Raw genomic sequence first — 11,310 nt, 5'->3', positions numbered from 1 at the left:
TATCAAACATCAAGCTAGAGGCTTTTACTGACTTACACAGCTGCAGGGGCTGATGAGTTCAAGGTCGGCAGGCAGTATACTGGCTATTGACTCTGATGGATGATGAATCCAAGATCACCAGGACGAATGGTGGATTGTTCACTCATAGACAGTTGTAGGTAACACAAGAGGATGCAGATCCACAGAAGAGTCTTTCTTTTTCCAACGATGTCCAAATATATATTGGAAAAAGCCCACACTCATAGGGAAACTCCTTTTCAATGGATTGGCCACTTAAAACATATCCATCCAATCTCATCATGGGAATAACCACATCACAACTGCTTAAATCACTCAGAATCATGGTCCAGACAAGTTGACACACAACTGCAATTATCTCAGCATCCTACTTCTAGACACATTTTGGGACATCAGGAACTCTTTTTGGAATGAAGTGTCATGTCCCAAGCTGTCTTTTGGACCAGCAGGAACATCTTCTGGGACCAGAAACCCTGCCCTCAGCTGCCTTTTGAGCTGGCAGGAACTCCTTCTGGAACCAGATGCCAAGCTCTCCGCTCCTTGTTCAGTCAGCAGTAACACAACCCATGTATCCTGCCCTGCCACTGTCCCCACTAGTTTTCCCTTTTTTAAAAAATATTTTTTTCCCTTTTTTCTTTCTTAATTTTTTTTTTTCTTTTCTTTCCCTTCCCTGGTTCTTTAGTCTTTCTTTTCTTTCCCCCCTTCATTGTTCTTTTTTTTTTTTCTTTCCTTCATTTTTATTTTTCCCATTCCTTGTTTATCTTTTTGCCTATTTCTTATTCTGTTTTTTCTCTTCTCTTTTCTTTTTTATTCCTCCTTGTATTTTTTTTAGTGTCAAATTTTTTAAACAATATTTCTTTTTGTTCTTCTCTTGTGTTTTCCCCTTTTTCCTTTCATGTTTTTTCTTGTTGTTTATACTATTTGTGTTTTTTATTCCCTTATTTATGTGTTTTATTTTTCTGTGTGTTTATCACACATGGCAGGAGACAGCAACCATGCCCACATGACACAGCCACATCTGCACACCCTGTAGCTCCACCCATTGGGCAAGAACCATCACCTGCTTCTACACTAACTGATCAGTGATAGACAGTGGCCAATATCAGCTCAACTCACCTTCAGCTGCTTTATGAACAGTGAACAATGTGTACACACATTTTCATCCTCTATCACATCCACCAGGAGAAAGGTAGAGAGTACATAAAGTAGTACAAACAAAGCATCAAAATACAGAGCCAAAAAACCTCCCTGAGAAAAAAAAATAGCATTAACTGATAAGGAATTCAAAAGAAATATCTTTAGGTACTTTCAGTGCATTGAGAAACAGATAAGGAAAACACTGACAAAAGTAAGGAAAACATAAAAATCTTGAAGAATTTTGGAAATCATTAAAAAACCAAAGGGAAAAGAAATGAAAAATTAGAAATTGTATAAAAACAGTAAAATAAATACAGAAAATTAATACTAAGATTTCAGAAATAGATAACACATTGAAAGGACAAAAGAGTAGAATTGAATCAATGAAAGAAAGAGTTAGTGAAATTGAGAATAAATCTCTCAATAATAGAGTGCCTTTCTTTTTTAAAATGCTTTTTTTAATGCATTTTCACCCTTATTTCTTTTAGATCTCTGTCTATATTTCCCCTGGTTCTTTGATTATGTTTAATATTGTTGTATTATTTTCTTCCATTCTGCTTATGATTTGGGCTTCTGTACATGCAATTTCACTCATTTTGTCTTTTGATGGGCCATCATTTCTCCTATTTTTCTGTGGCTTGGAGTTTTTATGGGGGGCACTGGAATTTTCAAAGGTGTTACCTTTGTCAGTGCTCCTCAGCTTTTGGCATTTTTGCCTGTACTTTATTCTGTAGAAAACTCAGCCAGGCACAGCCTTTAGACCTCACTTACTACTTTCTTGTGACAGTTCCTTCTTTCTCTCTAAATACACCAGAGAACACACAGAGTTAAAAATGTTCACAAGAGGGTGCATTCCTCTCTCTGTAGTTATCACTTCCTCTCCGGGCCTGTTTCTGCAACCATATTTCCAGTCTGTAAGCACACATGCGATGAGCCCCATGCAGGCTAGGGATTGTCCTCAAGTTTTGATTGAGGCTTCTTTCCCTTTTTTTTGTGGGACTTTTATATCTGTACTAGCATTTAGCATAGTGCTTAAGGCACTTGACTGCTATCCAGAAGGCTGGTGGTTCAAACCCACCAGTCACTCCTCAGAAGGAAGGTTGGGCAATCTACTTCTGTAGTGACACTGCCTTGGAAACCCAAGGAGGGGTAGCTATGAGTCAGGTCCAACTCGACAGCACATAACAACATCATCATCAAAAGGAGGAAGAGTTTGCAATCCTCAGACCAACCTTAGAGAGATATGTATAATTTTAGAGCCACAGTGGATATGTGTTGGTTGGGGTAGAAGGCTCCAGTTAAATGACCCCACTTCCTAGCTCCACAATGGGGGAGCTTTTGTGACAACTTATATAGCTGATATAACAGTTAACAGTTATATCAGGTGAAAGATGGGCTGGTGTGACCTGAAGGAACCCAACCCTATGGAGGTCTGACTTGTTGACCCCACAGGTAGTATGTTGGCTGTAGGTGCAAAGCTCCATTCAAGGTGCCTGCTTTCTGGCTCACAACAACCTCATCAGCCATTCTCAGTGCTGAGCAGATGGGAGAGTAAACAGGCCCATCTGACCCCCGGGGAGATCTATCCTGTTGATTTCAGAGGCCTGAGTTATGGGGCATCTACTGTCTGAAAGCAGGGAGAGTCCTGGTTGTACTACAAGGGACGTTCTGTAGCAATCTTCAGCAGTCTGGCAGACCACAGGTACTAGGTAGGGTGAGACTGGCAAGCTCAAGGGAGATCTCCTTGTTGACTTCATAGCCTCACTGGAAGTATGTTGAATGTGAGTGCAGGCTTTACTAAAGGCACCCACTTCCTAACTCACAGCAGCCTTAGGTAACATTTCTCAGTGCCAGTGGGGAACAGCAGAGGTCAGACAGATCTGAACTGATGCCTGGGGAGATCTATCCTGGTGATTTCAGGGGTCTAGGTTGTGGAGTTCACAGGCAGGATGTCAGAGTGCTAGTTGTGGAAGCCAGGATACCACTGAAGGAGGCCTTCTGTAGCAATTCAAAGCAGCCTGGCCCCCACATCCACCAGGTGGGGGAGGGTTTTGCATGCTCTAAAATAGTTCTTGGAGAAATCTGCCTTGTTGATTTTAGAGAAGGAGCTGGAGGTCCTCTTTCTGCATAATAAGGGACTGTGGTGGCTAGGGAAGCAGGCTTTTACTGAAGTCACTTCCCCAGTCCACAGTAACCATTGTCATTCGTAGCTGTCAGGAGGGGGAGGAATGGGGAGGAGGGGCAGAGAGAGTGGGAGAAGAAATTTTTCTACCATATGCAACTTGTATTGACTCCTTACCCTTATGCAATTCCCTGCTGTTGTCCTATGCTCCCTAATTTAGGATCCTTCAATGCACCTACTTGTATTTCTTGGTATATATATGGAGGAGTGTTGGAAAGATGGGAAGCCCTGAAAGCATAGTGGTTAAATGCACAGCTGCTATCTGAAAGGTCACAGTTTGAATCTACCAGCTGTTCTACAGGAGAAAGATGTGGTAGTCTGGTTCCATAAAAATCTGCCACCGTGTAGAGCCTATGTTGTGGCTATTAGGTGTCATCAAGTCGGCTCTGACTCATAGAAACCCTATGTACAACAGAACAAAACACTGCCTGGTCCTGTGAAATCCTCATAGTTCTTGTCATGCTTGACCCTAGTTTTGCAGCCACTGTGTCAATCCATCTCATTGAAGACCTTCCTCTTGTACACTGACCCTCTACTTACCAAGCATGATATCCTTCTCCAGGGAATGGTCCTTCTGACCACATGACAAAAGTAGGCAAGATGAAGTCTGGCCATTCTTGCCTCTAAAGAGCATTCTGGTTGCACTTCTAGGATAGATTCATTTGTTTTTCTGCCAGTCTGTGATATTTTCAGTATTCTTTGCCAACACCACAATAAAAAGACATCAACTCTTCTTTGGTTTTCCTTATTCATTGTTCAGCTTTCACACGCATCTGAGGCGATTGAAAATTCCTTGGATTGGGTTAGTGCATCTTAGTCTTCAAAGTGACATCTTTGCTCTTTAATACTTTAAAGAGATCCTGTACACCAGATTTTCCCAATCCTATACAACAATTGATTTCTTCACTGCTACTTCCATGGGCCTTGCGTGTGGATCTGAGTAAAATGAAATTTCTGACAACTTCAATCTTTTCTCCATTTACTGTGATTTTGCTTATTGGTCCAATAGTGAGGATTTTTTTTTCTTCTTTCTTTATGTTGAGGTAGAATCCATACTGAAGACTGTAGTCTTTGATCTTCGTCAGTAAGTACTTCATGTCATCTTCCGTTTCAGCAAGCAAGGTTGTGTCATTTGCATATCACAGGCTATTAATGATTCTTCCTCCAGTCCTCATGCCACACTCTTCATATATTCCAGCTTTTTGGATTATTTGTTCAGCATACAGATTGAATAAGTATGGTGAAAGGATCCAACCATGATACACACCTTTCCTGATTTTAAACCAAGCAGTATCACCTTCTTCTGTTAGAACAACAACCTCTTGGTCTATGTACAGATTCCTCAAGAGCACAATCAAGTGTTCTAGAATTCCCATTCTTTGCAATGTTATCTATAACTTGTTATGATCTGCACAGTTGATGTCTTTGCATACCCAACAAAACACAGGAAAACGTTTCCGGTATTCTTTGTTTTTAGTCAAGATCTATCTGATGTTAACAATGATATCCCTTGTTCCACATCCTCTTCTGAATCCAGTTTGAATTTGTGGATGTACCCTGTCAATGTACTGCTGTAACTGTTTTTGAATTATCTTCATTAAAATTTTATTTGTGTGGTTAGTAATGATATTATTCAATGATCTCCACATTCTGTTGGGTCATCTTTCTTTGGAATAGGTACAAATATGGATCTCTTTCAGTCAGTTGTCTGTCTTCCAAATTTCTTGATGTAGACAGCTCCTGGCCTTGTTTTGTCTCTTTCCACAGATGTAATCTATCTGATTTCTCTGTATTCCGTCTGGTGAGGTCCATGTGTATAGCCACCATTTATGTTGTTTAAAAAGGGTATTTGCAATGAATAAGTCTTGCAAAAATCTGTTGTGTGATTTCTGGCCTCATTTCTATCACCAAAGACATATCTTCCAATTACTGGTGATTCTTCTTTGTTTCCAACTTTCATGTTCTAATCATCAACAATTATCAATACACCTTGATTGCATGCTTTGTCAATTTCACACTGCAGAAGTTGGTAAAAATCTTCAATTTCTTCATTTTCACTTTAGTACTAAATTTATGCTTAAATTTGAATAATATTATTATTAACTGGGCTTCTTTGTAGGTGTATGGATATTATCCTATATCTGACAGTGTTGTACTGATAGATCTACTCTGTCCTACAGAGTTGCTTTTAGTGAGAATTGGTTTGACAGCAATGGATTTGTTTTTTTGTTTTTCATTTTTTTTTGGTTTGGGCTGGAATTATGATCTATGTAGACTACCATCTTCCCAGAATTCTGGGTTTGATTTTATTACAAAATTGTGATACTAAGTTACTTATATATTATCTTATATTTTATTTTATAGCTTAGCCATATATTCTAGCTTAACTAATGTTACATAACATCTATATATTCATCTATCACTAACAACTTTTTGTGTCTAAACATCTTGTGTTCCTAGAACTAATTTTAAATTACAAGTAAGAATCTCTCCTTCCACTGAGAATTTTGAAAGGTAAGGAAGGCAGAGTTTAAATTGTAACTATAGGACAAGCCTTAAAGAAAAATGCTTATTTTCAAACATCCCATTGAGGTATTAATGCATATATTAATAAGCTCAATGTTGCTCTCTTCCTCTGACACCAAGTATTAACACACATGTGTTTTTTCTCCACAGTAAAGCCTACCATAATTGATGTTGACATTTATGTTAACAGCATTGGGCCAGTGTCATCGATAAACATGGTAAGAAGCTATTTTATTTTCTGATCAGATGAATTTACATCTTTCTTGCTTCCATACTTATTGTGGATTTCTATCTGAGATTTACTATGCTAGTCTAAAATTTATGATTGATTTCCTAAATCTGGGGCATTTGTTGATAGTTTAAATGATAAAAATGGTAAAACCTGAGAAGCAGAATATGTGACACTAGCAGTAAGCATTGACCTCATGAGTAAGAAATAGCTCCCCCCCCCCATTCCACACACATATTTACAGCTCAGAGTTATCTTCATGGGATTGTTTGTAATTTTGCAGTCATTGGATGTATTTGACCTCATGAATATTTAAGAACATATATATATATATATAAGTATATATATGGACTGCCAGAAGAACAAACACATTTGTCCTAGAGGAAGTGTAGCCGGAATGCTACTTAAAAGCATATATATATATATGACATATTTTTACTTCCTTGCCTTCTATCAAGATCCAAGAGATCTACCTTTTAGTGTTTCTCAGGACAGAATCAGAGTTTACCTACCTCATACTTCTGTCTTCAGTTTGAGGTCTGCAGAAAAATTAACTATCTCTTGTACAAGAGTATGTGCACAGAATCACACATGAGATGTCTCTGAGTAGGATATTTCCACATACATGTAAGAAAAATGAATTCAAGACATAACTATTTTCAATATAAAAAGAAGTCCTTCTCTGTAAGAAAGTATTTAGTTATTATGAATGTGTCTGTGTGCTAGAATACATGCATGGAAAAACTTTGTGGTGTATGAAGTAGGCAAGGATTCCAGGAACACAAAAAGCACTGGAAGATCCACAGGACACAGGAACTCCTGTCCACTGGTTGTCTACTCTGTGTTCATACCTGCACATTTGCTCCTGGGTTTGTGGGATGTGTAAGTCTGGAGATGAAGAATTGCAAAAATGCCTTTCTTTCATTACAGTGTTCTGTGAGTCAAAATGACTTCTCCAAAATTAACAGAATCATTTATTTTCATTGACCTGTTTTAAAAATATTCACCTTTATTCCAGTGATATAAAGGTTACATGTAGATGTAAAATCATAATTTATAGATCACTCACTTGAAAAAATCCTCATGTCATTCATAGCCTGGAGAAAAATGGGCAAAATGGCAAAAAGGTAAAATGAATAATGGTATTTATGGGTTGCAGCATGATTATATCTTAAAATCAAATTATAAAAATCACATGTTTTACTGATAAGCATTTTATTTAACTACATAGAATGAATAATTTTTTATTAATGCGTTCTTTTCCATTTTTGGAGTTTGTTTCCTTATACTTGTTAAATATCACTTTATTCAGCAATTTTTAGGTTGAATACTGATTTATAGCTAACATTTAAAAAATGCCTTTGCAGAAATGTAGTTACAAAATGATTTGGGGGATAATTTTTCATGTTTACATATATGGAGATTTTTGTGAACTTCTATAAATGTGAGGTTACTTTGTGTCCAGTATTAAGCTTTGCCATTGGAATTGATGGAGCAGTCTCCTTGTACTTGTAGGTTGCAGAGGAGGGGAATAAGTCAACTTCCATCCATCACAGGATGAGAGAGGCTTATGAAGGCAGGCATTGCCCTTGAAGAATTGGCAGAAATTTGATAGACTTCTCTAATGAGGTGTTCTCAACCTGAATCTTGACCAGTAGGCAAGAGTTTAAATTGGAATTCTTATCAATCCTTATACTTGTCCATGGTGAGAGGGCCTTGGTGAAGAGAGGTAGGATAACATGGTGCATGAAAACACTGGGAAATGAGGCCTTTGCACCCCATCCCTGTTCCATTTCACTGTGGGCTGAAGCTGTCAGATGTGAAGTTAGGAGGTGTTATCTTAGTTAAGTCCAATAGAGTTAAAAAAATGTAGTAGAGAAGGAGAGAAATTCTGTTCCATAAAGGATTATTATTACTAGAGGATGTTTTATTGCCACATGAAAATTTCCTGAAGGCATCTAAGCTCAGGAATATATCCATCTTCCCAAAAGAGGTCACAAGTGCAGTACCACAGTGACACTTTTATTTGGTTTTCTCTACTTGAGGTTCATAGCATTTTTTTCATCTGCAGTTTTATATCTTTCTTAGTTACCTGTGCTGCTATAACAAAAATACCTTATGTGGATTGTGTCCTCAAAAAATCCAAACAATTTTACGTGGATGGCTTTAACAAACAGAAACTTATTTTCTCACAGTTTAAAACAAAACCAAACTTATTGCCATTGAGTTGTTTTCCTACTCATAGCGACCCCTCCTTGGGTTTCTGAGGCATTATCCATAGGGAAGTAGATTGCCCAATCTTCCTTCTGAGAAGTGGTTGGTGGGTTTGAACCACCCCTTCTGGTTAGCAGTCAAATGACTTTGGTGCTACGCCAGGACACAGTCTTTAGTGGAAGGCTTTCTAACTCTAATGGCCCTGGAGGAGGCTGTCTCTTTTCAGCGTTTGTTCCTCAGATCCTTGGTGATCTTCATGTGCCCTGACATCTATCTCCCTCCACCATTGCTACTTATTTTTCTGTGCATCATCTGCTCATTTTATATCTTGAAGGTGGTTGGTTTAAGACAAATCCTACACTGATATGACTTCATTAAAATAATAACCCTATTCAATGTATGTATGGGATTACATAGAGATTAGAATTTACAACACATCTTTTTGAGGACACAATTTAATCCTTAACAAAACTCTTCATCAATTTTTGAAAAGTATTGGCCATTATTTCTTAAAATACTGTTTCTTCATTTCTCTCTTTCTTCAGTCTAGGATTCCAGTCACAGGAATGTTAAACTTTGCTACCTTCTCCCATTTGTTTCTTATGCTTGCTCTGTTCTTTTTGAACTTATATTTTATGTGGCTTTTCTGTTTTTTCTTAGTGGGAGCATTGGTCTACTAGAAGCTATCCCATTGTAGCCATGCACTTTTTTTTTTTTTTTTAATTATGCTGAGGTGGAATAAAGTTTAATTTCTAAAGGTAACAAAGAATAAAAGGGATTAAAAAAAAAAGTAAAGCCTAAAGGAAATTTCTTTCTTGCTTAAGTAGCCTCCAAAATGCCTTCAGAGTTGTGAAGAAGAGTGTATTCTAGGGTCTAATGTTTCAACGTTTTTCTTCAAAATGCTGAGTGTTTGAAGGCAACTAAAAGAATACTGAAGATACTATGGACTGCCAGAAGAACAAACACATTTGTCCTGGAGGAAGTGTAGCCAGAATGCTACTTAAAAGCAAGAATAGCCAGACTTGTCTCACCTAATTTGGTCATGTTGCCAGAAGGGACCATTCCCTGGAGAAGGATATTATGCTTGGTAAAGGAGAAGTTCAGCAAAAAAGGGGAAGCCCCTCAATGAAATGGATTGACATGTGGCTACAATGATGGGCTCAATCATAGCAAGGACTATAAGGAAGGCGTAGGACTGGGCAGTATTTTATTCTCTTGTACATGGGATTGCTATAAGTCAGAGTCAACTTGATGGCACCTAGCGACAACAAAGGAGGTACATTATGTATTTCTCTCAGCAATATTAACTTTAGAGGAACAAATACTTGCCCATGATCAGTTGTTTAGAAGGATAGTCTTATATGTAGTTACAATATTCTTTAAAGACACAAAAAGCAATGTTTTTACACATAAAATTTGTATATTCAAGACTTGATTCATCACCAGAGAAATTTTCAATGTAAACAATAATAATACTTAAAACTATAATATTATAGTATAAAACAATAGGTTATATTAGAGAAGCCACACAATTTAAATGGAAATAATACCTGGAGCTTTACAAAATATCCAAGGATCAGAAGGAAGATAATACTTAATAGCCTTTGTACAACTGAGATTCAATAAACCTCTGGATCCCTACACTAACATTTCTTCCTACTTACCCTCACACTTCTAACATCCATATCAGTTGTTGTAAGGTGCCATTGGCTCTAATTCATAGTGACCCTATGTACAACAGAACGAAACTCTGCCTGGTTGTACACCATCTGCACAATCGTTGTTATACTTGAGCCCATCATTGCAGCCACTGTATATATCTGTATTGTTGAGGGACTCCCCATTTTTTGCTGAACCTCCACTTTATAAAGCATGATAACCTCCTCCAGGGAATTGTCCCTTCTGACAATATGAACAAAATAGGTGAGATGAAGTCTGGCCATTCTCACTTCTAAGGAGCATTCCGGCTACACTTCTTCCAAGACAGATTTGTGTGTTCTTTTTGCAGTCCATGGTATTTCCCATATTCTTCACCAATACCACAATTCAAAGACATCAACTTTTCTTCGGTCTTATTTAGTCATTGTTCAGCTTTCACATGCATATGAAGCGATTGAAAACAACATGGATTGGGTTAGGTGCACTTTAGTCTCCAAAGTGATATGTTTGCTCTTCCACATCTTTGCTCTTCAGCACTTTAAAGAGGTACTTTGCAGCAGATTTGCCTAGTGAAATACCACATCTGATGTCTTGACTGCTTCTTCCATGATGTCGATTGTGGATCCAAGTGATATGAAATCTTTGACAACTTCAATCGTTTCTTCATTTATCATGATGCTGCTTATTGGTCCAGTTATGAAGACTTTCATTTTCTTTATGTTGAGGTATAATCCATACTGCAGAATGTGATCTTTAATCTTCATCAGTAAATGCTTCAAGTCATCTTCACTTTCAGCAAGCAAAGTTTTGTCATCTGCATATCGCAGGTTGTTAATGAGTTTTCCTCCAATCCTGATGCCAAGCTCTTTTCATATAGTCCAGCTTCTCAGATTACTTGCTCAGCATACAGATTGATTAAGTATGATGAAAGGATACAACCTTGACACACACCTTTCCTGATTTTAAACTATGCAGTATCCCCTTGTTCTGTTAGAGCAACAGCCTCCTGGTCTACATATAGCTACCTTATGAGCACAAATAAGTGTTCTGGAATCCTCATTCTTCTCAATATTATCCATAATTTTTTTATGATCCACACAATTGAATTCTTTTGCATAGTCAATGAAACACAAGTAAACATCTTTCCTAGTAGTCGTTGCTTTCAGCCAAGATCCATCTGACATCAGCAATGGTATTGCTTGTTCCACACACTCTTCTTAATCCAGCTTGCCTTTCTGGAAATTCCCTGTTGATATATTGCTCCAAATGCTTTTGAATTATCTTTACTTTTGTGTGATTTTAATGAAATTGTTCTATAATTTCCATATTCCATTGGGTCATGTTT

At 37.7% G+C, this 11,310-nt stretch overlaps 1 protein-coding gene across 1 annotated transcript in view; it reads left to right on the top strand.

Annotated features, from left to right (window-relative positions):
- The window catches only part of GABRG3 (gamma-aminobutyric acid type A receptor subunit gamma3), a 1,139,981-nt gene that overhangs the window by 74,258 nt on the left and 1,054,413 nt on the right, over window positions 1–11,310 (top strand). Inside the window, exon 3 of the mRNA XM_007945970.2 lies at window positions 6,014–6,081. Coding sequence (XP_007944161.1) covers window positions 6,014–6,081 — 68 coding nt within the window. The remainder of the gene's footprint in view (window positions 1–6,013; window positions 6,082–11,310) is intronic.

This window comes from Orycteropus afer, unplaced genomic scaffold (assembly GCF_000298275.1).
Source record: "Orycteropus afer afer isolate SDZICR_OR568_19922 unplaced genomic scaffold, OryAfe1.0 scaffold00146, whole genome shotgun sequence".
In the NCBI taxonomy this organism is placed as follows: Eukaryota; Metazoa; Chordata; class Mammalia; order Tubulidentata; family Orycteropodidae; genus Orycteropus; species Orycteropus afer.
This window is presented reverse-complemented; position numbering and strand designations above follow the sequence as displayed.